Raw genomic sequence first — 22,626 nt, 5'->3', positions numbered from 1 at the left:
TTTATATGAGATATTAGTATGAGGCAATAAATGAAGCATACCTGTTGAAAACTGTTGTGAACTCATGTTATTATATGCAAACACATCATAGACAAACTAAACTTTTATAATCCTTTAAGTATGAGGATTTTAGGGTTTGACTGTATTCTTTCTTTAGAATAACTTAAAGGGACAGTTCACACCAAAATGAATATTCTGTTATCATTTATTCAGCCTCAAGTTGTTCCAAATCTGTATGACTTACATTCTTCTTCACAAAAGAAGATATTTCGAAGAATGCTGGTGACCAAACAGTTGCTGGTAGCCACTGACTTCCATAGTACAAAAATATACTGTGTTTATTTAAATATAAGCTATACTGAAACGTCCTTCACTGACACTGGCAAAAGGAGCGTTTCCTTCAGCTTTCTATTGCATTTAGTTTGATCTAACACTGCCATCTGCTGGATACAATTGGAAACTCGGGTAAATTGGGAAAATATGAAAATATTGTAAAATTGTGTATGCTAAAGCTCCTTTATTTTTATTTTTGAAGTAGAAGTTAACTTGCAGAACAAAAAAAATATATATATAGATAATGTACTCACCCCCTTGTCATCCAAAAAGTCTGTTCTTTCTTCAGTCGTAAAGAAATTATTTTTTGAGGAAAACATTTCAGGATTTTTCTCCAAAATGTGGACTTCATTGGTGCCCCCAAGTTTGAGAGCTTCAGAGGACTCTAAAGATCCCATTTTTTCCTATTCAAGACTGTAAGGGTATGTCTAATTTTCTCCTCAACCTTAAAAGTATTATCAATGTTTTAATGACAAGACGAGCGTTTGAGGTTAAAAAATATATAAATTGTAATTTAAAAGTCTTTTGAAGTTGCATTTAAACTACATTTTGGAAGTTCAAACTGGAGGGCGCCATTGAAGTCCACTATATCGAGAGGAATCCTGCAATGTTTTCCTCAAAAACATAATTTCTTTACGACTGAAGAAAGAAAGACATGAACATCTTGGACGACAAGGGGGTGAGTACATTATCTGTACATTTTTGTTCTGGAAGTGAACTACTCCATTAAGGAGTAAAAGGTCAAATCATCTGCAAAATAAACTTGAGAATGCAAGTGAGGAGAATGCAACTGGGTGATGGGCTTGCAAAATCTATTTCATAGTAAAGTTATTGTAAGATTGGGATAGAAAAAAGGAAAATGTTCCATTGGAAAAACAGAAATATGTAAAAGCTGGAAAATTTTCATTTACTGCAATTTCAATTGTCTCCCACATGGGGGCAACAGTGGAGTTTGATTTTATACTGAAACTTAACTAGTGAGAGAAGAATTTCATGCAAATTGTGGACAAGTGATGCAATTAATATCAATAGTATTCTTAATATTCTTAGTATTCATTAAAATAATATGGTAAGACACACCAGTTTGCTATATCAAACAGCAAAACAAGCTGTTTTGTTCAGCTAAAAATAGCTGGAAGCAGATGAGACCGGAAGCCAAACCCATGCAATTTACAAATGGCTGCCCCCACTCTTTCAGGAAAGATAAGGTGGATATAAGTCATATGAAATATGTAAACAACATTATCAAGAAGCAAACTGCTTTAAGAAGTGCGTCGTTATTCATATAGAAGTATTTGCTTTGACTGGCTCCTCTTGTTCCTTCTGCCTGTCGATAAACTGCAGGTCGATAGATGTGGCAGGAACCAGCAGAGTTCGTGTGATCGGCTTCACGTTTTTTCCTGAAGGGTCTGGACGCACTTCATAGTGTTTTATTAACTGCAGAAGGGTAAAAAAGAAGGCACATTGACCTAAACATGCAGTTTATTTAGGTGTAATGTGTATCACAGGGAGCATTCTCAAAACATAGTTACTCATTGATTAGCAGAATCTCTGTGTTAGCAGAGGAGGTTGGACCAAAGGTTAAGGACTGCAGATTAGGGCTGAAACGATTAGTCGACAAAAGCCAAAAATTGTCTACAAATATTTTCTGTTGTCGAATAGTCATTTGAGCTCATATGACGTAATGTAATGGCTTGCAATAGGTATTGTGGTTTGACCACAAAACCTGAATCCAGATTTTTAATGTAAGCCTCACTGTACAGTATTTCGAACCAAAAATGCCAGTGTGTCATAAATTTGAATCATCTGTGAGGTACAAAAAGAAGTCTATTCATATTATAACAGAAACATCTGTGAAATGTTGCTGACGGTGACTGTGCTGACTGATATATTCATTCTTACCTGGGACAAGAGGAGGTACATCTCCAGTTCAGCCACTCTGCGACCCAGACAGGCACGGATGCCGAAACCAAATGGCACAGACCCAAAGGGATGCTGGTTTAACTGCTTCTGCTCCCGGATCCAGCGCTGGGGGAGGAAGACAGAAGGATTTGGAAACACATTCTCATCGTTGGACACTGCGAAGTGGCAGAGGTGGAAGAGAGTCTGGAAAACACAGAATACACAGTGCTGATTAGTTTGGATATCTACAGTTGAGGTCATAAGTTTACATACTTTACATATTTTACAAAAATAAGAGGGATCATACAAAATGCATGTTATTTTGTTTTAGTACTGACCTGAATGAGATATTTCACATATAAGACGTTTACATATAGTCCACAAGAGAAAATAATAGTTGAATTTATGAAAATGAACTCATTCAAAAGTTGACATATGCTTGATTCTTACTGTGTTGTTACCTGAATGATCCACATGCATTAAGAGCCAGGGGTGTAAACTTTCGAACAGAATGAAGATGTGTACATTTTTATTATTTTGCCTAAATATCTTTTTTTTTTTTTTTTCATTTAGTACTGCCCTTCAGAAGCTACAGAAGATACTTACATGTTTCTCACAAGACAAAATAAGTTACATTTACCCTGATCTTTAAATTCAAATAATTTTCACCCACCCCCTCAATGCATTGTTTTTCCTTCTGGAACATCAGTGAGCGTTTGAACCTTCTGTAATAGTTGCATATGAGTCCCTCAGTTGTCCTCAGTGTGAAAAGATGGATCTTAAATTCATCCAGTCATTATTGGAAAGGGTTCAAATACACAAAAATGTTGAAAAACCAAAGAATTTGTGGAACCTGAAGGATTTTTCTGAAGAACAGCAGGCAGTTTAACTGTTCAGGACAAACAAGGGACTCATGAACAACTATCACTAAACAAAAAAAAAAAAAAAAAAAAAAAAAAACACAGCTGTGGTTCATTCAGGTAACAACACAGTATTAAGAATCAAGTGTATGTAAACTTTTGAACAGGGTCATTTTTATAAATTCAACTATTATTTTCTTTTGTGGACTATATGTAAACATCTTCAGTGTGAAATATCTTATTCAGGTCAGTACTAAATAAAAAAGTCACTTGCATTAGATCCCTCTTATTTTGGTATAATAATTAACATTTTGCAGAATGTATATCAGATTTCATCTGTATTTGTTTATAAAATGGCAGTTTGTAGTTCAGCTTACATTTTTAGGGAAGAGGTGGTCACCCACAACTATTTCCCTTTCAGCAATGACACGAGCATTCCCAGGAACCACTGGATATAAACTGAGAATGTCAAAGAACATGTTTGGAGGATTAATTTTGCAAACTAACACAACACTGTTTTTACAATATTTTCACACTGCACTTGCACATTAGATAGCTTTTTAATGAAATAGTTCATTAATAATGAATATTTACTGAAAATGTACTCACCCTCAGGCCATCCAAAATAAGTTTGTTTCTTCATCAGAACATATTTGGAGATATTTTACATTATTTCACTTGATCACCACTGGATTCTTTGCAGTTAATGGGTGCCGTCAGAATGAGAGTCCGAACAGTTGATAAAAACTTTACAATAATCCACAAGTAATCCACACGACTCCAGCCCATGAATTTATGTCTTGTGAAGTGAAAAGTTACGTGTTTGAAGTAAACAAATACATGATTAAGACATTTTCAGTGTCAACCCTGTTGAAAAAAACAGCATATGCTGGTAAGGTATGTTTTGAAACATGGCAGCTGGTTTGAGCTGGTCCTTAGTTGGTCATGAGCTGGTTATAAGATGGTCATAAGCAACTAGCTCCTGCTCAGGACCAGCTTATAACCAGCTCAGAACCAGCTTTAACCAGCTAAAGATCAACTAAGGACCAGTTTAAACTCAAACCAGATGCCATGCTTCAAAACAACATATTTTTTTCAATAGGGAAACCATTGTTTTCAGCTAAAATATGAGTCCTTTATCCATAATATTGCTTTTTTCAGTTTCTCCACTGATGGAGTGGAGTCGTGTGGATTATTGTGATGTTTTTATCGGCTGTTTGGACTCTCATTCTGACAGCACCCATTCACTGCAAAGGATCCGAGACCTGTTCCAATGAAGAAACAAACTCATCTACATATTCAACAGCTTGAGGATGATTTCATTTTAAAGAAAAAGTCCACTTCCAAAACAAAGATTCACATATAATGTACTCACCCCCTTGTCATACAATCCATGTTTGATTCCGTCATTAATTGATCTTTACTATACATCTCTGCCATATGTACATCAACTTGACATAGTCAACACTAGTAAGCTACTACTACATATATTGTAAAAAAGTTAATTTGGTGTAAAGTTGCTTTGCAACGATATGTATCGTGAAAAGCGCTATACAAATAAATTTGAATTGAATTTTGAATTGAATGTTCATGATGTTCATTTCTTTCTTTCTTGAGTTGTAAAGAAATTCTGTTTTTTGAGGAAAACATTTCAGGATTTTTCTCCATATAATGGACTGATATGGTGCCCCGATTTTGAACTTCCAAATTGCAGTTTAAATGCGGCTTCAAACGATCCCAAATGCGGTTGTAAACGATCCCAGCCAAGGAAGAAGGATCTTATCTAGAGAAACGATCGGTTATTTACATTAAAAAAATACAATTGAAATACTTATTTTCAAATGCCTGTCTTGCCTTGTAGTCCTTGTGTATTCTGACTCAAGACAGTTAGGGTATGTTGAAAAACTCTGACCGTATTTTCTCCCTCAACTTCAAAAATCATTTCAAAATGATCCTACATCATTGCAGAATTCCGACCCAGTCTTTGCAAAGTGAGCATGCAAAGAAGATCAAACACCCTTAACAAAAAAAGGTAAAACAGCGATATAGGACGATTTTAAAGTTGAAGGAGAACATGAGATGGGAGTTTTTTGGCATACCCTAACTGTCATGAACAGGAACAAAAACAGTCCAGGCAGAGCAAGACAAGATGAGCATTTAGCACTAAAAAGTATATAAATTGTATTATTTTTATGAAAAAAAAAACGATCATTTTACTAGATAAGACCCTTCTTTCTTGGCTGGGATCGTATACAACCGCATTTGGGATCGTTTGAAGCCGCATTTAAACTGCATTTTGGAAGTTCAAAATCGGGGCACCATATCAGTACATGTACATATCATCAGTACATATCATCATTATATGGAGAAAAATCCAGAAATGTTTTCCTCAAAAAACATAATTTCTTTGTGACTGAAGAAAGAAAGACATGAACATTGTGGATGACAAGGGGGTGCATAAATTATTTGTAAATTGTTGTTCTGGAAGTGGAGTTCTCCTTTAAGCAACTTTTCATTTTTGGGTGAACTATTCCTTTAAATATGTTTATAAACAGTATAACTGAGAGATACAGAAGATACTACACCGAAGAGTCTCTCTAACGATGGCCTTTAGCAATGGCATCCTGGTGATGTCTTCACTGCAGGGCACTTTGTCTCCTGGGCAGACACCGATAACCTCCTCATACAGCTTCTGCTGGATCTCTGGCTCCCGTGCCAAATGATATAGCGCCCAAGAAATAGTGTTTGATGTCTAAAAATGAGCATGCATCAAAAATGGAGAATGTCAAGTACGTTACTTACGTTGCTTATTTATTTCCTTTAGTTTTAAATCAAATGCTGCAAATGGCAAGTGTGTTTATAAAATGAAACTTCCAAAAACAAAATAAAAATATCTGCAATGCATTGCCACTGTAAAGAATGAAGATACTCACAGTGTCGACTCCAGCCAGCAGAAGCTCTGTAATGCTTCCCAAAACCTCAGTGAAGGACATCTGTTCACTGATCAAGAGGTGTGTGAGATACTCGCCCTCCACTGGCTGCCCATGTTTCACCATTTCCTGTATCTCTGTCATCTTCTTCCGCACCAGTTCATCCGCTGTGCAAGAAAACAGCTTATCTGAAGATGACTGGCATTCTGTTATTCTGTTATGAAAGTATGTCTAGAATAGAGTCTCTCTACACACTACCATTCAAATGTTTGGGGGACTGTTTAATGTTTTGAAAAAAGTCTTATTCTGTCTCCTATTCTGGCTGGGATCATATAGAGCCCTTTGAAGCTGCATTTAAAATTGCAATTTGGACCTTCAACCCATTGGCTCTCAATGAAGTCCATTATATAGAGAAAAATCCTGGAATGTTTTACCTAAAAAAACGTAATTTCTTTTTGACTGAAGAAAGACGGACATGAACATCTTGAATGGCGGTGAATAAATTATCAGGAAATTTTAATTTAGGAGTGACCTAATTCTTTAAGATATAATACCCACATCAGATCTATACAGGTGGAGCTGGGGAGGTGGAGGGTTTCAGAGGAACTCAAGTGAACACTAACCAGCCATTTAAATGTAAAGCCGCAAGCTTATTGGCTGCGTATGCAACATGAACCAATCAGCTTGTGCCAAGTAGTTTAACACTGTGAAAATCATCAGTTTGCATTAACGACCCATCAGCTTGCACTATGTAGAGTTTTATGATGGAAATCGGCATTAATTTACCTTTAAAAATGTCTTACTAATCCCAAACTTTTTAACAGTAATGATTATATAAAAAAGACAACAATAAAAATTTTTTTATTCATAACAGTAATTGTATTTAATAACAGTAACATAACAGTATTAATTTAATGTTTTTTTTTTTTTTAATGACAGTAAAAGAAACAGACTTACCAACTTTAAACAAATGGTCCCAAACAGCCACAAAATGCTTCCAAAAAGGCATGTAGGGCCAGAGAGATTTGGGGAACAGGATCACAATGGGAGAAAGACGGAACATTTCCCCAACAGAGAAGATAAACTTCTGTGTTTCTTCAGGAACCACATCATTCAGACACCCCATACGAGTTTCAAACAACACTGAGCATATTCCTTATGAGGGAAATACAAAAACAACATTAGTGTGATGGACAACACATACACACACTCACACTCTCTAACCCTAAATCATGAAACTTTATGTAAAAAAATGTGTCCTGGATTTTAATGTCACTACCAAAAAAAGTTTTTAGTCCACTGGCTGAGGCTGATTTTAACTACAGCACTACATTTATAGAAAGTGTCACTCTCTCTCATAGCCACATGGTGAACAGATAGGCCCCATCATTTTGAGATAAATGTGTTCAAAAGTATGAAAAATCTGTGTATAACTTTAAGGAACGTCACTATCGAACACCATTTTTTTTATAATTAAGCACACTTTTTTGGGAGTTATTCCATAACATTAAGTTTTTATATGTGTACAACTGTTCCCAAAAGCATCCCAAATAGCTAACTATGGTCATTAGTTCCATTGAAATCTATTGGCAACGACAGAACTTACAACCATAGTTGCTTTTGGGAAACGCACCCCAGAACTGTGCTAAGTAGCATCTTTGAACTATAGGTTTAAAAGTATCTAAAACTGTCACTACCGAAACAGTCACGACCAAAACATGTGGTGGTAGTGACATCTTTGTTTTTTGAGTTTTATCTCATAAAACTGTCACTAACATAATAGTCAAGACTGAAATATGTCGTCATAATCCTTTATTTGGGGGAAAAATAGTACAGTTATGCAAACATGGTTCAGAAATACATTTTCACTTGGGATGTAAATGGGTGGTTTGGGGTCAGAGATATTGGTAACGTTACAGGTTATTAACTAATGTTATTTAGGTGGGAGACCAGTTCTGTAGCATGGGGATTGATAAAAATGATTATGAGTATATGAGTAGTGGACAATTACTTTTATTAGTTACTAATGATCTATTAGTCAACAAAGACTGTGGTCCACTTGTCTTTGCACCCTGGGAAGGCCAATGCTGTCACAAGGCAGTTTTTTGTAAGTATTACTAAAATTTATTTAATTTTTATTTAAAGTCGAAGTCAAAAGTTTACATACACCTTGCAGAATCTGCAAAATGTTAATTATTTTACCAAAATAAGAGGGCTTATCATACAAAATGCATGTTATTTTTGTTTAGTACTGACCTGAATATGATATTTCAAATAAAAGACATTTACATATAATCCACAAGAGAAAATAATCATTGCATTTATAAAAATGATCACATTCTTACTACTGTGCTCTTACTTAAATGATCCACAGCAGGTTTTTTTTTTTTGTTTAGTGATAGTTGTTCATGAGTCCCTTGTTTGTCCTGAACAGTTAAACTGCCCACTGAAATCTTTCAGGTCCCACAAATTCTTTGGTTTTTCAGGCATTTTTGTGTATTTGAATCCTTTCCAACAATGACTGTATGATTTTGAGATCCATCTTTTCACCCTGAGGACAAATGATGGCCTCCTGCAACTATTGCAGAAGATTCAAACACTCACTGATGCTTCAGAAGGAATAATGATCCATTAAGAGCCAGGGGTGAAAACTTTTGAACAGAATGAAGATTCATTTTTCTTATTTTGCCTAAATATCATTTTTTTTCATTCAGAACTGCCCTTTAGAACCTACAGAAAATACTGTACTTACATGTTAGGCAGAAGACAAAATAAGTTAAATTTACCCTGATCTTCACATTTGTTCTGAAGAACAAAAGGCAGTTTAACTGTTCAGGACACATGAAAAGGGGCTCATGAACAACTATCACTAGACAAAAAACAAAACAAAAACACAGTTGTGGATCAATTGGGTAGCAACACAGTATTAAGAATCAAGTGGATGTAAACTTTCGAACGGGTCATTTTTATAAATTCAACTATTATTTTCTCTTGTGGACTATATGTAAACATCTTTTATGTGAAATATCTTATTCAGGTCAGTACTAAATAAACAATAACATGCATTTTGTATGATAAGCCCTCTTAGTTTGGTAAAATAATGAACACTTTGCAGATTCTGCAAGGTGTACGTAAACTTTTGAATTCAACTGTATTTATTTATTAATTTATTTTTCATCTGTGCTACAGAATTTATATTAACTATTTTCTGGCTACTTTGTACAGGTTTCTATGCAAGTACTGGTACTTCTGATTGGGCAGAGGCTGGAATTAAGCGAGTTTGAAGTAAAAGTATTTTATGGACGTATAATATGTGTCAGGAGCATTCACTCAGTATCATTATCTTATTTTTGACCGAGTTGGCTTTTAGCTGGTTTTGCATCTGCACTCTTCAAATACAGTGGGTACGGAAAGTATTCAGACCCCCTTAAATTTTTCACTCTTTGTTATATTTCAGCCATTTGCTAAAATCATTTAAGTTTTTATCATTTTTTTTTCTCATTAATGTACACACAGCACCCCATATTGACAGAAAAACACAGAATTGTTGACATTTTTGCAGATTTATTAAAAAAGAAAAACTGAAATATCACATGGTCCTAAGTATTCAGACCCTTTGCTCAGTATTTAGTAGAAGCACCCTTTTGATCTAATACAGCCATGAGTCTTTTTGGGAAAGATGCAACAAGTTTTTCACACCTGGATTTGGGGATCCTCTGCCATTCCTCCTTGCAGATCCTCTCCAGTTCTGTCAGGTTGGATGGTAAACGTTGGTGGACAGCCATTTTTAGGTCTCTCCAGAGATGCTCAATTGGGTTTAAGTCAGGGCTCTGGCTGGGCCATTCAAGAACAGTCACGGAGTTGTTGTGAAGCCACTCCTTCGTTATTTTAGCTGTGTGCTTAGGGTCATTGTCTTGTTGGAAGGTAAACCTTCAGCCCAGTCTGAGGTCCTGAGCACTCTGGAGAAGGTTTTCGTCCAGGATATCCCTGTACTTGGCCGCATTCATCTTTCCCTCGATTGCAACCAGTCATCCTGTCCCTGCAGCTGAAAAACACCCCCACAGCATGATGCTGCCACCACCATGCTTCACTGTTGGGACTGTATTGGACAGGTGATGAGCAGTGCCTGGTTTTCTCCACACATACCGCTTAGAATTAAGGCCAAAAAGTTCTATCTTGGTCTCATCAGACCAGAGAATCTTATTTCTCACCATCAGGTGTTTTTTAGCAAACTCCATGCAGGCTTTCATGTGTCTTGCACTGAGGAGAGGCTTCCGTCGGGCCACTCTGCCATAAAGCCCCGACTGGTGGAGGGCTGCAGTGATGGTTGACTTTCTACAACTTTCTCCCATCTCCCGACTGCATCTCTGGAGCTCAGCCACAGTGATCTTTGGGTTCTTCTTTACCTCTCTAACCAAGGCTCTTCTCCCCCGATAGCTCAGTTTGGCTGGACGGCCAGCTCTAGGAAGGGTTCTGGTCGTCCCAAACGTCTTCCATTTAAGGATTATGGAGGCCACTGTGCTCTTAGGAACCTTAAGTGCAGCAGAATTATTTTTTGTAACCTTGGCCAGATCTGTGCCTTGCCACAATTCTGTCTCTGAGCTCTTCAGGCAGTTTCTTTGACCTCATGATTCTCATTTGCTCTGACATGCACTGTGAGCTGTAAGGTCTTATATAGACAGGTGTGTGGCTTTCCTAATCAAGTCCAATCAGTATAATCAAACACAGCTGGACTCAAATGAAGGTGTAGAACCATCTCAAGGATGATCAGAAGAAATGGACAGCACCTGAGTTAAATATATGAGTGTCACAGCAAAGGGTCTGAATACTTAGGACCATGTGATATTTCAGTTTTTCTTTTTTAATAAATCTGCAAAAATGTCATCAATTCTGTGTTTTTCTGTCAATATGGGGTGCTTTGTGTACATTAATGAGGAAAAAAAATGAACTTGATTTTAGCAAATGGCTGCAATACAACAAAGAGTGAAAAATTTAAGGGGGTCTGAATACTTTCCGTACCCACTGTATACTGCCAGACAGGGAGTGAGCAGAAGATTAGGACAGTGGTGCCAAGTGATGGGCATCAACCCTGCATGTCAACAGCTTCATTCTGTCCAAAATGATGTTTAAATGGAGGACTTTAAAGAGAGGGTCAGTGACCTGTTTGCCACCACCCACATGCCCTGCAATTAGGGGTGATGGTTATGAGACTAGTCGCCTAGTTGTTGTTTTTGCTAATTTTAAGATTGTTAATTTTTAGATAGTTTTAAGAAAAAACAAGGTCTCTCTTAGGACATTGATTCCCAACTCAAGATGCACATGTTTGTTTAATTTATATTCTTGCACACTTAAAATGCTTCCATGGCTGTAAATTGTTGATGCACTGTACTCTGGGTTGAAGTGTTTTAATAAAAATACTTTTGTAAAAATGTTTGGATTATCTTTTGATTTGTAATTTTATTCTGAATTATCACAATTTTACTAACTATTTGTATGTACTATTCCAACTACACAATACACAATAATAATCACAATAGCAAATTACAGTAAAAACAAAATTACAAAGTACTGTAAAAATACAGTACAATAGTTTTTTGTAGTTATACAGTACATCATTCTACATACACTGTGTGCAGAATTATTAGGCATGTTGATATTCTGGTCATATTTTTTTTCCAAACACATTTTACCAATTCCAAACCACATCAGTCTTAGTAACTACTGTTAATTTTGTATTTAATCATTTATATGTGATGTATAATTGTCCGTGAAGGCTGGAAGTGAAAAACTCCTTATATTCAGGTGTGCAGGATTATTAGGCATGTTTTCGTTTACAGCTAAAATGAGCCAAAAAAGATATTTAACCCAGACTGAAAAGTCCAAATTATTAAATGCCCATGAGAAGAATGCAATACTAATGCATTACAAGAATTTGCAAAGTTAAGGCTTGACCATTGGACAGAGAAATGCTTGTTGAGTCTGCATGGTCAGAAAAAACAGGTGGAGAAGAAAAGATGCATGTTAACTGCAAAAGAATTAGGAATTAAGGTGAAGAATTAGGTGTGACACCATCAGGAACCGTTTAGTCTCCAGCGCCACCATTTTCCAGAACTGCAACCTACCTGGAGTCTTCAGAAGTGCAATGTGTCAGGTTCTCAGAGACTTTGCTTGGTAAAAAATCCTAAAAAATGCCCCTTACTTAATAAGAATAACAAGCTGACGTGTTGTGAAATACATGAAGACAGTTTTTTATATGCTTTAGAGACAGATAAGTTGAGAGTGACTCTTGAAGGACAAGCATCACATCCTCTTGTGCCTCTGATTCAAGAATTTATCTTCCAAAATCTGGCAGTAAGTTTTGGGAGTTCATGTTTAGTCTCTTATCCTGAAAAGTCTGACTTGCAGAGATGGACTAAAATGAACTCCCAAAACTTACTGGCAGATTTTAGAAGATCAATTCTTGAATCAGAGGTACAAGAGGATGTGATGCTTGTCCTTCAAGAGTCACTCTCAACTTATCTGTCTCTAAAGCATATAAAAAAAACTGTCTTCATGTATTTCACAAGACGTCAGCTTGTTATTCTTATTAAGTCAGGGGCATTTTTTAGGATTTTTTACCAAGCAAAGTCTCTGAGAACCTGACACATTGTACTTCTGAAGACTCCAGGTAGGTTGCAGTTCTGGAAAATGGTGGCGCTGGAGAACTGGAAACGGTTCCTGATGGTGTCACACCTAATTCTTCACCTTAATTCCTAATTCTTTTGCAGTTAACATGCATCTTTTCTTCTCCACCTGTTTTTTCTGACCATGCAGACTCAACAAGCATTTCACTGTCCAATGGTCAAGCCTTAACTTTGCAAATTCTTGTAATGCATTAGTATTGCATTCTTCTCATGGGCATTTAATAATTTGGACTTTTCAGTCTGGGTTAAATCTCTTTTTTGGCTCATTTTAGCTGTAAACGAAAACATGCCTAATAATCCTGCACACCTGAATATAAGGAGTTTTTCACTTCCAGCCTTCACGGACAATTATATATCACATATAAATGATTAAACACAAAATTAACAGTAGTTATTAAGACTGATGTGGTTTGGAATTGGTAAAATGTGTTTGGAAAAAAAATATGACCAGAATACCAACATGCCTAATAATTCTGCACACAGTGTAGTGTAAAGTTGCATTACAGTACATTGCTGTAAAACAAATTACAGCAACTTGCTGGTAACCTTGTTGCCAGTAATGTATTGTAAAAATACAGGAAAAATTTTAACAGTGATAGTTAAGATAGTCAGCTGCACATGACTAGAAGTCAAGGCCAATGCTCTTTACAGGATAACCAGTGGCCTTTGTTATGCTATAGATACCAACGTCTAAAAGATCTAAAAACCTGGGAATGACTCTATGGCATAATGCAATATCTTGACCTTGAAATTACCCAATATGTCATACCTTCAAAGGCAAACTTGTACAGTTCGCCCGCCACATCATACACCATAACCTCATTGCCTGTGGTTGTCCTAAGCTTAGCCACCTTTTCAATAAAGTCGCTCACCACACCATTAATGGCATTGGTGTAGGAGGACACGTGTTTAGGCTTAAGCATACGAGGATTCAGGATGCTTCTAATGCGCTGCCACTCCGCTCCCATTCTGAAACCGGAAATGAGTATTGTCATTTCTGTCAGCATAACAGCATAATGACTTTCTCATACATATTTGATAACATAAAGCATTTTGGACATTTTATATTCAAAATAAGTTTAGAACACTGATTATGTGGTAAATTGATAAATGTAGTGACCTTATAGTCCGTCTAAGTTTGTGTCTGAATACTGATTGAGTAAGCCCTCAGTTTTTCTTTTATGTTTGGAGGTTGTTATGGTTCCTCAAAACCGGTTTTCCCACTAACACCTGAATTTATTAACTTTATTGATCTGTTGTCATCCCTCACAAAGAATCCCTCACGTCTATGCAATTTCATTGCTCACTGTAAAATCTTAAAAACAATTCCCTATTTATTCCCAATAAAATGGGTTAATGTATCATACATGTTCAATAAATTTTTTTCTCAAATTAGGTTTTGGTTTACTGTTCAACGGACACAATAATGTGTGTCCTCAGGCATGTTTCTAGCTATTCAATACATGTTCAGACGTGCACAACATTTGACTCTTAATAACATCTGCAGATGTTTTTATATTTGCTTTAGCAGCAGCTGAAAGCATTATGGTTGCACATTATGTGTGCAATGAACGTATTTAAATAACAGATGAATGCTCGTGCCAATAATACTGGGGTGTTACTTACTCTGTGAGGGGTCCATAGGCATGATTCCGGAGTTTTCGGTAGCCTCTCCAGTGAGGCATGTCAGTACGGATGGGATGGCGACCCTCTTGCCGTAGAACCTGTTCTATGAGGTCTGCATCAGCCACATTAACAACAACCAGTGGTCCATATTTGGACTTCCAAAGGGGGCCGTAGATTTTGCTGTGCTCTATCTGCATTAATTAGACATTTTAGTGTTAGGAAACACACAAAACATGTTGGGCTGGTTTCACAGACAGGACTTAGACTAAGCCAGGATTAGGCCATAGTTCAATTAGGACATTAAAGTCATTTTTATAAACATGCCTTAGAAAAAACATTAGACACACCTTGAGACAAAAACAAGGGCACTGACATATTTCAAGATCAATCAGTTATCAGTTGCTTTCATTTCCTTCACAAACAAACTATATAATTATAGGGTAGATGTGTACATACACTGACAACACACATTAATGTTCAAACAACATGTAAATGTGAACTTTGCATCCGATGATCCCTTTAAAAATAGTCTGGGACTGGGCTTAAGCCTTGTTTGTGAAAACAGGGGGTTATGTATCATTGTTACACAATTACTAAAGAATTTTACTTTAAGGACACACATGGTCCAAATATACAAACAATAAAACAGACAAATAATATAGACAGACAGAATCCACAATATCACATGGTTCTGCATACTGGAGAAAAATCTCACTGAACTTAGTGCCGGGTTCAAAAGTATTTAAACTATACTGTTTGCAGAGTCTGATAACCTATACATACCTGAACGTTATATTGCGTAAAATGCTCTCCTGTCTAACTCCATTACATACACTGAATGGAGCAGACACATAATTACCCCATTTTACATACACTGACTGATAAGTGTACCAAAAGCCTGAATTCTCACTAGAAATTTAGAAACCCCTCTGTTTTGTAACTTGTAAAATGTTTTTTTATGATTTACACAAGGCTCAATAAAACAAATAGAAATTGTAAAATTATGCCTGTTATACAAATCTAAAATCTCCTTTGTAGTAAAAAATACACATATCTGTGCCATGTTTAGGTTTGAAACCAAACTGGTTGTCAAATGTCTGGACAAACTGTTCAATTTATTTAGTATGTCTTTTCAAAGACCGTGGATAAAATACTGACCAAAGCTATAGGATGGTAATTATTCATGCTGTATATTTTGCCAGCTTTGTCTTTTATAATAGGCACTAACATGGCAAATGGCAAGCAGAGGACAGATTTTTCTACTCGAAAAATTTAAAGGTGCAATAGGTGATTGTCTTTAGAAACATTTTTTGTTATGCTGGTTGAAAGTGTCTTCACATCCCGATAGCAATCATTAAGTTAAGTGGTCTAAATGTATTTATACATGTTTATATATTCTGTGGAAGGCATAAGACCAAGAAATGTTCGTCCAATCAAAACGTTCGAACCGAACGTTTTGATTGACTTTCCTACCTGCCTGTCAAATAGTTTTGAGGCAGACTGACGACTGCGCATGTGCATAACGTGTCTGTACGTTCTGGAAAGGTGAAGAGATGACTCGCTCTACCGTCATCTGTCTCTCTTTATTTTATTAATTCTCTTACTTGTTGTCACCTGAGTTGGATGCATGCTTGTGTACATTTTTCCTCGCTCCATCTCCTTGTGTGTGGACGAATGTGATGACGCGTGAGGCGTTTTATTTAAACTCGGGGAAAACACGCCATCCGTGCATTATTAGCACCACACGGTTTTCCTATCTTGGCTGTTTAACATTTCATCTCGGTGTTACAATGTATTGTAGTAATGCTGTCTCTGGTCGGTTAGTCTGTGTGGGTTTATTGCGTTCAGGGGGCGTGGCTTTGGACGGCGATTTGCAGGGAGGGTGGGACGTTCGCTTTCAGTGCTATCAGGTTAAACTTAGCATTTTCCAAGATCTCCTATTGCACCTTTAAGTGTTCAGCAGATAACTTATCCATACCCCATGCCTTATCTTTTAACATCATAACTGCATCATAAACTTCTTGCAGAGAAATAGTCACATCCTCATTATTACCCATATTACCCACTACAAAAGGAGTTACTTTTAACACAGCTGAACAGGTCATAATAATGTTTCTGCCACAACTAAAGTAATTTCCTCTGAACCACTTACACCACATACACCACAGTTATTTATTCTTTTCTACTGATTTCACCCCAGAAATCAATTAGATTATTATTTTGCATTTTTCCTTGCAGGTCAATTATATTTTCATTCCTCTTAATGAAATGGGAATATTTAACCATTGGAAAGATTATGATCCTGACTCAACCCAAGCTTTTTTTTTTTTTTTTTCTTTAAAGTATGTGTCGAAAACAGTACAGCCTGTGTTGTTTCTTAACACACTTTTGTGTGTGGACAACACATTTTGTTACTTATATATATATATATATATATATATATATATATATATATATATAATTTTTAGGTTTCGATTGTAAACAGTTTCAGAAATATTACTGAAAATGTCATCCCACTCGTTGACGTAAGTAGTGAAAGGTACACAACAGTGAAATACATATATAACAAAGATTTAAAGCCATCATCATCTGGAGGTACTAAACGTGTTGGTTCAACACTGAATACTAATACTTTACCTGCATTTGATGTGTCGTCTGAAAATAACCTTTCCCGAAGAGCCAGTATAATGATGTGAGAAAGCTAGGACCATGCAAGTCGTCCATGGTTTTTTGTTTATCACCTATTAATGTACTGGTTGTCCGAGCGAAGGATGCCGATGTCAGGCATTTCATTCCACCGTAGTCCAACTTGCATAAAAATAATCTAGTTCTCAACAATGAGTTGGAAAACATTTCTAATCACGCAGTCCACAGCACAATCTGTACAAAAGCCCTGCTACAGCAGTGTGCTACCCTGTAATGGCAGGCTGTGTCAAAAGCGGCTCTTTTCCTCCGAATGAACTTGAGTAAACTCGTTCGTGTTGAGATTCTGTGAAAGTCGACAGTGTTTTCTATCTACCATTCCTATTTAGTGTACCCATTCACCTCCACGGCAACCATTGTTTCTACCGAAATACAACTGTTACTAGTAAAAATCATAACTATTTAATAATGTAATCTTACGGCGTATTATTGTAATTTCAAGTGAATCTACCGATCAAACGTTTGGGGTCAGTTAAGACTTTTTAATAACTATGTAACTTTTGTCTTAAGCTGTTGAACAATTACTCCAGTGTCACATGATTCTTCGGATTTTTGAACTGATTTGTAATAGAACGTTCAAAAGAAACAGGAATCTTGTGCATCATTGTAAAAGATGTCACTGTCACTTTTGACCAATTAAATGTGTCCTTCTGGTTGCAACTTTTGTATTTTAAGCACCCCTAAGAGAAAAAAAAAAGAACAAATTTGCAAACGAATAGCGTGTTACTGTTCACTGAATATTACTAGTTGGGTCGCAAGGACTCGTCTAATGAATTCACCATGGTCTGTCAGACTGGATATTTCACTCGGTTTATTTTTCATGCGTTAAAGGCATTTCAATTTTTTTTGTTGTTGCTACAGAAAAAAACTTTTAATATATGTTAAATTATATAAAAACAAAACAAAAAAAAACTTTTCCAGATCAACACATTACGGTACAAATACACTTTTGGCAAGTAAATTTGTGGGAAGTACTTACTTGTTTTGTTTTTTTTTTAATAGGCGTTTTTATAAACATTTGAAAGTGTTTTGGGAGGACAAGCTACGAAATCGTCTAAAATATATATATACAGTAATCAAAATTACTGGATCAAAAGAAGTTGAGACAAGAACGGGTATTGTTTTAGTTTTAGACAACTTGAAAGATTTTGTTCCTTTTAAAATGTTGACTACTATATTTTGATCGTAGTGACAAATAATAAGTATCCATGGTCGGATGGCACACTAACAACTGGTATTTTACGCCAATTTTTTTGTGATGGTATTAAAAATGAGCAACGTCATGTTTCCATGCATACTGTTACAGATACTGGTACAGGTATGTACACAAACACAAATATTTAGATGCACACTTGCTGGGGGCCATAGAGGGGAGACTATTTCAACATCTTTGCTTTAGAAACAAATCAATGTGTTTTTAAAGTTTGTGACTTTAAACAGTCATATAGTTTCTCCTCGCAGAAAAGAGGCATCTCTTGTGAGTAACTGCATAATGTTCAACAAAATTTATGTTGAAACCCTCAATATAATTAAAGAAACGATTGCTACCTCACAACTCGATCAGACTTGATCAAGTAAACCATGCCATAACATGCAGCTCAGTTAACATACTTCGCACGTCAGATTCTGCTATAAGACAATAAAATGATAAATAAACATCACAAAACAAATCTTTATTAGTCTACACACAATTTTAATGATCAAACACCTTCCACAGAACTACATTTACCACATCAGTCAACCCTGCTATAATACACAGAATGGCACGTTATGTTTTGCAATTACTGCTCAAGAAGGGCTGGCTAAGGACATCCTTTAAGATTGAGAGTGTTGCTTTTGGGCCTTCCAGAGGCGTACAGTAAGACACACACAACACAGAGACTTCTACCTCAAAATGGAGATCATATTTTAGGGAATCCAAGCAGGAATTGTGTTTAAAAAAAAAAAAAGGGCGTACTTCAATGTAAGAGAATGGGATGGATAGTCAAAAAACACCTTATATACAAGGCACAGTTTGCTATGAACAAATGTCTCTGAATCAAAGAGAGACAAATTCAAGTATTGCAGGTCGGGTAATGTGTAAATATCTGAGATTGAGCTTGGCACCTTAACGCACTGGTGCTGCTTAAGACTTACTTTAAAATGATGCTGAATCACTTGTGCTTGAGTATAAGCCTCAAAACAAAAAATAGATATACGACTATAGTGATCTTTCTAAACAGTTATTTCACAAACAGATATATTTCTATAACCTCTGAGGAAGCAATTATAGGACATTCCTATAAAAGTAACTTCTATGCAGTAGCATTCTCAACAAAATAAATACTTTTTCTTAATTTACTAATACAGCAAACCCCCCCAGCTACGTGTCCAATGGCACAGATGCAAGTATTACTAAGAAACTGGGAGAAAGAAAAGATTCCGTAACTGATAAGCTGAGGGGATTCTCATTCAGATATCACCATGTTTCAGCTAGTGAAAGTACTTCCTGAAGACCTGATCCTATTTCAGTATCCCGTGTCCCACACATCTTTTTGCGGTTAGTCATCGTCACTTTCGCTTCCAGACTCGCTCAACTGAAGATCATTTTCTGCAATAAATCAAAATATGGCATATTAGACACATATAAGAGAGAGACACACCTATCCAAAATCACCCAGATGCCCTGAAACTCACTGAGTGTGTTCATGAAATGCCCACTGCTCTCCTCCACACGGCTTTGAGATGTGTTGAGGGCAGAGCTGCTCTGGGGAGGAGCTGGGGCCGCATTATGCGAGGTCCGATCCTCATCCTCAGAGTCACTGCTGCTGGAGCTGTCCCCGCTACTGGAGGAGGAGGAACTGTGGGAATCGGAGGAGCTGTCTCCACTGCTCATCTGATCCATGACACGCGCCTCTGCCATCAGCTCTATAGAAACGAACAAAACAAGGAGGATTCCTACTGTTCAAGGGGTTTGGGTCACTTTAATGTTTTTGAAAGAAGTCTCCTTGCTTACCAAGGCTGTATTTATTTGATCAATACAGAAAAAATTGCAATATTGTAAAATAAAATAATACTTTTTTAATATAATTTAAAAAATAATTTATTCCCGTAATGGCAAAGCTCAGTTCTCAGCATCATTACTCCAGTGTCACATGATCCTTTAGAAATTATTCTAATATGCTGATCTGATGCTCAGTTATTACCATCAATGTTATAAACAATTGTGCTGTTAAAAGGATAGTTCACCTTAAAATGAAAATTACCTTATGATTTACTCATCTTCAAGCCATCATAGGTTTGAATGACTTTCTTCATTCAGATGAATACAATTTGAGTTGTATTAAAAAAAATACCCTGGCTCTTTCAAGCTTTATAATAGCAGTGAATGGGTGTTGATTAAGTGCATCCATCCATCATGAAACGTACTCCACATGGTGCTAATAAAGGCCATCTGAAGCGAATCGATGTGTTTGTGTCACCCGCTGGAAGCGCTGGTAAGAATATGCTAGTCTCTCAATAACAAAGTTTTATTTACACCAAAGAAAAACCAGTCTCTTCTCAGCTTATATAGAAATCCTCTCACAATTTTCTTTACAAATCCTTGTTTTGTTCTTCTAATTCGTTACCGGTGTTTTGTTTTACTTTCTCCAATGCACGCGTTCGTCACTTCTCGCTGGAATGCCACTCTCTCGTAAAAGCCCATACAACAGTTAGTGAAAGCTAGAGATTATGGTTTACAAAGTTTTAAATAAAAATATTTTTCTTACCCAAATGCATCGACTTGCTTTAGAGGGCCTTTATTAACCCCCCAGAGCTTTGTGGAGCAGCTTTTCTGATGGATGGATGCAGTTTATTGGACTTCAAAATATCAACACCCATTTACTGCCATTATAAAGCTTGAAAGCGCCAGAACATTTTAAAATATAACTCTGATTGTATTCATCTGAAAGAAGAAAGTCGTATACACCTAGGATGGCTTGAAAGTGAGTAAATCAATAGGGTAATTTTCATTTTTGGGATCATCTTTGTGAAAACTGTGACAATTTTTTTCATAATAATTTTATGAATAGAAGATTCAAAATAACAGCATTTATTTATTATTTTCAATGTTTTTACTGTCACTTTCAGTTCATTTAATGTGTTCTTGATAAATAAAATAATTTATTTATTTAAACCAAACCTTACAGACCCCAAACATTTGAACAGTTGTGTACTATTTTACAATTTTCAGATATGTTTTTGATTCATGGCTCTGTAGCTGTTGTCCTGCTGATTATACTGACGTTTTCAGATATTGGTCAGACATATTACCTCGCTCAATATCATCCATGGGAGATGATGGTGACATTTTCTCCTTGGGAGGAGAGCTCTTGGTGCTGGATGGAGCCTTGCTTCCACTGCCAGTCTTCATCTGCTGACTGAGCCTGCTGGTTTGCTGCTCCAACCGTGACTGAATCTTACTGCTTCCCTCAGCCCTGTAGGGAAACAGAAATATGACAATTTATTTACTTAAAGGCTTTAAATGAGTATATAATTAAATATATTAAAATATATATATACCTGGTCTTCTTAACTGCAATGTTGCTGCTGAGTTTCTCCAGACGATACTCTCCTGTGTCATGATTAACAATGAGAACACATTCTTTCATATAAGGCCTTTTGGAACCTTTAAATACAGTAACAGGTGCCGTGGATCCCTGCAAAGATTGATGGGAAAGAAGATTCAGCTTAAACATCCATGCTACTGTACATTCAAGATTTTTTTATGGTGGAACTAAGGTTTTGAACATACCTCTAAGTTTGGTAGTGTGACTGTAACTTGCTCTCCTTTGCCCACTTCCAGCTCCCCCTCGCATGCTGTGTCTATGGAGGCTGGTTTGAAATCATCTATGATCAGGAAGAAAAAAATGTTATCTCATAAGAGTCATGTGTGCCATTACTGGCATACAACATAAGTAGTGTAGTACCAATGTAGAACCTACAGATGGCGCGTGTTTCCTATTGTAATAAAAAGTCTAGAATTCTTCATGAATTAAACGGTCTCCAAAATTTAATTTTAAACCACAGCTTTTCAGCTGAAAGAACGGAATGTTCGTTTAAGAAGGTTTCCATTATAAGCACAAAGACAGATGCTTCTTTTATATTTCCAAATTACAATAAAAAGCTGAGTTAGCCAGCAAGGTGGAAAAGCACATAGCTGCCTTCTCATATGCCTGTGCACATTGTTTGAAAACAACTTATGGTTTCAGTATTAACGTAAGAAACCGTGTTTATTTTCTTTCAAAATATGACTTGTTTTCATGTTTTTTATATAAATATTCCAAAGATAGAGATAATAATGTAAAAGACGCCACTTACATCGTACCGTGTGGAATGCACTTTTAGGTTGTTTCTCAAAAGTTTCGCCTAGTTTGAGAACGTGTTCTTGATTGTCAAAGTTTGAATATGCTGTTCCATTCATTCTAATCACAATTTTTTAATCATATGTTAGCAGTTTTTAACTTTATGCTTGTTTCGATACCATCTACGGCAGAAATAGACACCTCACTTCTGGAGTCTGGACCCGTTGCTTGCGCTTGCTACGCTGTGATTGGATGCGTTTGTGTA

The 22,626-nt window shown here is 36.4% G+C and overlaps 2 protein-coding genes across 2 annotated transcripts; both read right to left on the bottom strand.

Annotated features, from left to right (window-relative positions):
• Positions 1-1,219: 1,219 nt before the first annotated feature.
• On the bottom strand, positions 1,220-17,501 carry LOC127171405 (sterol 26-hydroxylase, mitochondrial). Its single transcript, XM_051120056.1, has 9 exons — positions 16,972-17,501; positions 14,335-14,525; positions 13,478-13,677; positions 6,983-7,180; positions 6,029-6,192; positions 5,681-5,847; positions 3,473-3,554; positions 2,236-2,439; positions 1,220-1,770 (listed from the first exon to the last, which is right to left on the bottom strand). Exons 1-9 carry the CDS (start codon positions 17,185-17,187, stop codon positions 1,615-1,617), a joined length of 1,578 nt encoding a protein of 525 aa, XP_050976013.1. The 5' UTR covers positions 17,188-17,501; the 3' UTR covers positions 1,220-1,614.
• A 1,403-nt stretch (positions 17,502-18,904) lies between these two features.
• On the bottom strand, positions 18,905-22,613 carry eaf2 (ELL associated factor 2). The gene is made up of 6 exons (XM_051120062.1): positions 22,378-22,613; positions 21,812-21,906; positions 21,580-21,716; positions 21,331-21,494; positions 19,714-19,944; positions 18,905-19,627 (listed from the first exon to the last, which is right to left on the bottom strand). The coding sequence occupies exons 1-6, from the start codon at positions 22,478-22,480 to the stop codon at positions 19,578-19,580; spliced, it is 780 nt and encodes a 259-aa protein (XP_050976019.1). The 5' UTR covers positions 22,481-22,613; the 3' UTR covers positions 18,905-19,577.
• Between the last annotated feature and the right edge of the window lie 13 nt (positions 22,614-22,626).

Source organism: Labeo rohita, chromosome 9, assembly GCF_022985175.1.
Source record: "Labeo rohita strain BAU-BD-2019 chromosome 9, IGBB_LRoh.1.0, whole genome shotgun sequence".
In the NCBI taxonomy this organism is placed as follows: Eukaryota; Metazoa; Chordata; class Actinopteri; order Cypriniformes; family Cyprinidae; genus Labeo; species Labeo rohita.
The sequence above is the reverse complement of the archived record's forward strand: the minus strand, read 5'-3'. Positions and strand labels throughout refer to the sequence as shown.

What these genes read in the sequence shown, in the direction of transcription:
- eaf2 (XM_051120062.1), bottom strand. Translation starts at nt 22,480, where the DNA reads ATGAATGGAACAGCATATTCAAACTTTGACAATCAAGAACACGTTCTC. An exon ending in TCACACTACCAAACTTAGAG is followed by an intron (nt 21,717 to 21,811) that starts GTATGTTCAAAA and finishes CAATCTTTGCAG; the next exon opens with GGATCCACGGCACCTGTTAC. An exon ending in CATGGATGATATTGAGCGAG is followed by an intron (nt 19,945 to 21,330) that starts GTAATATGTCTG and finishes TCGTTTCTATAG; the next exon opens with AGCTGATGGCAGAGGCGCGT.
- LOC127171405 (XM_051120056.1), bottom strand. Translation starts at nt 17,187, where the DNA reads ATGTTTTCCAACTCATTGTTGAGAACTAGATTATTTTTATGCAAGTTG. An exon ending in ACCACCTCTTCCCTAAAAAT is followed by an intron (nt 2,440 to 3,472) that starts GTAAGCTGAACT and finishes TGTGTTTTCCAG; the next exon opens with ACTCTCTTCCACCTCTGCCA. An exon ending in TGTACCTCCTCTTGTCCCAG is followed by an intron (nt 1,771 to 2,235) that starts GTAAGAATGAAT and finishes ACCCTTCTGCAG; the next exon opens with TTAATAAAACACTATGAAGT.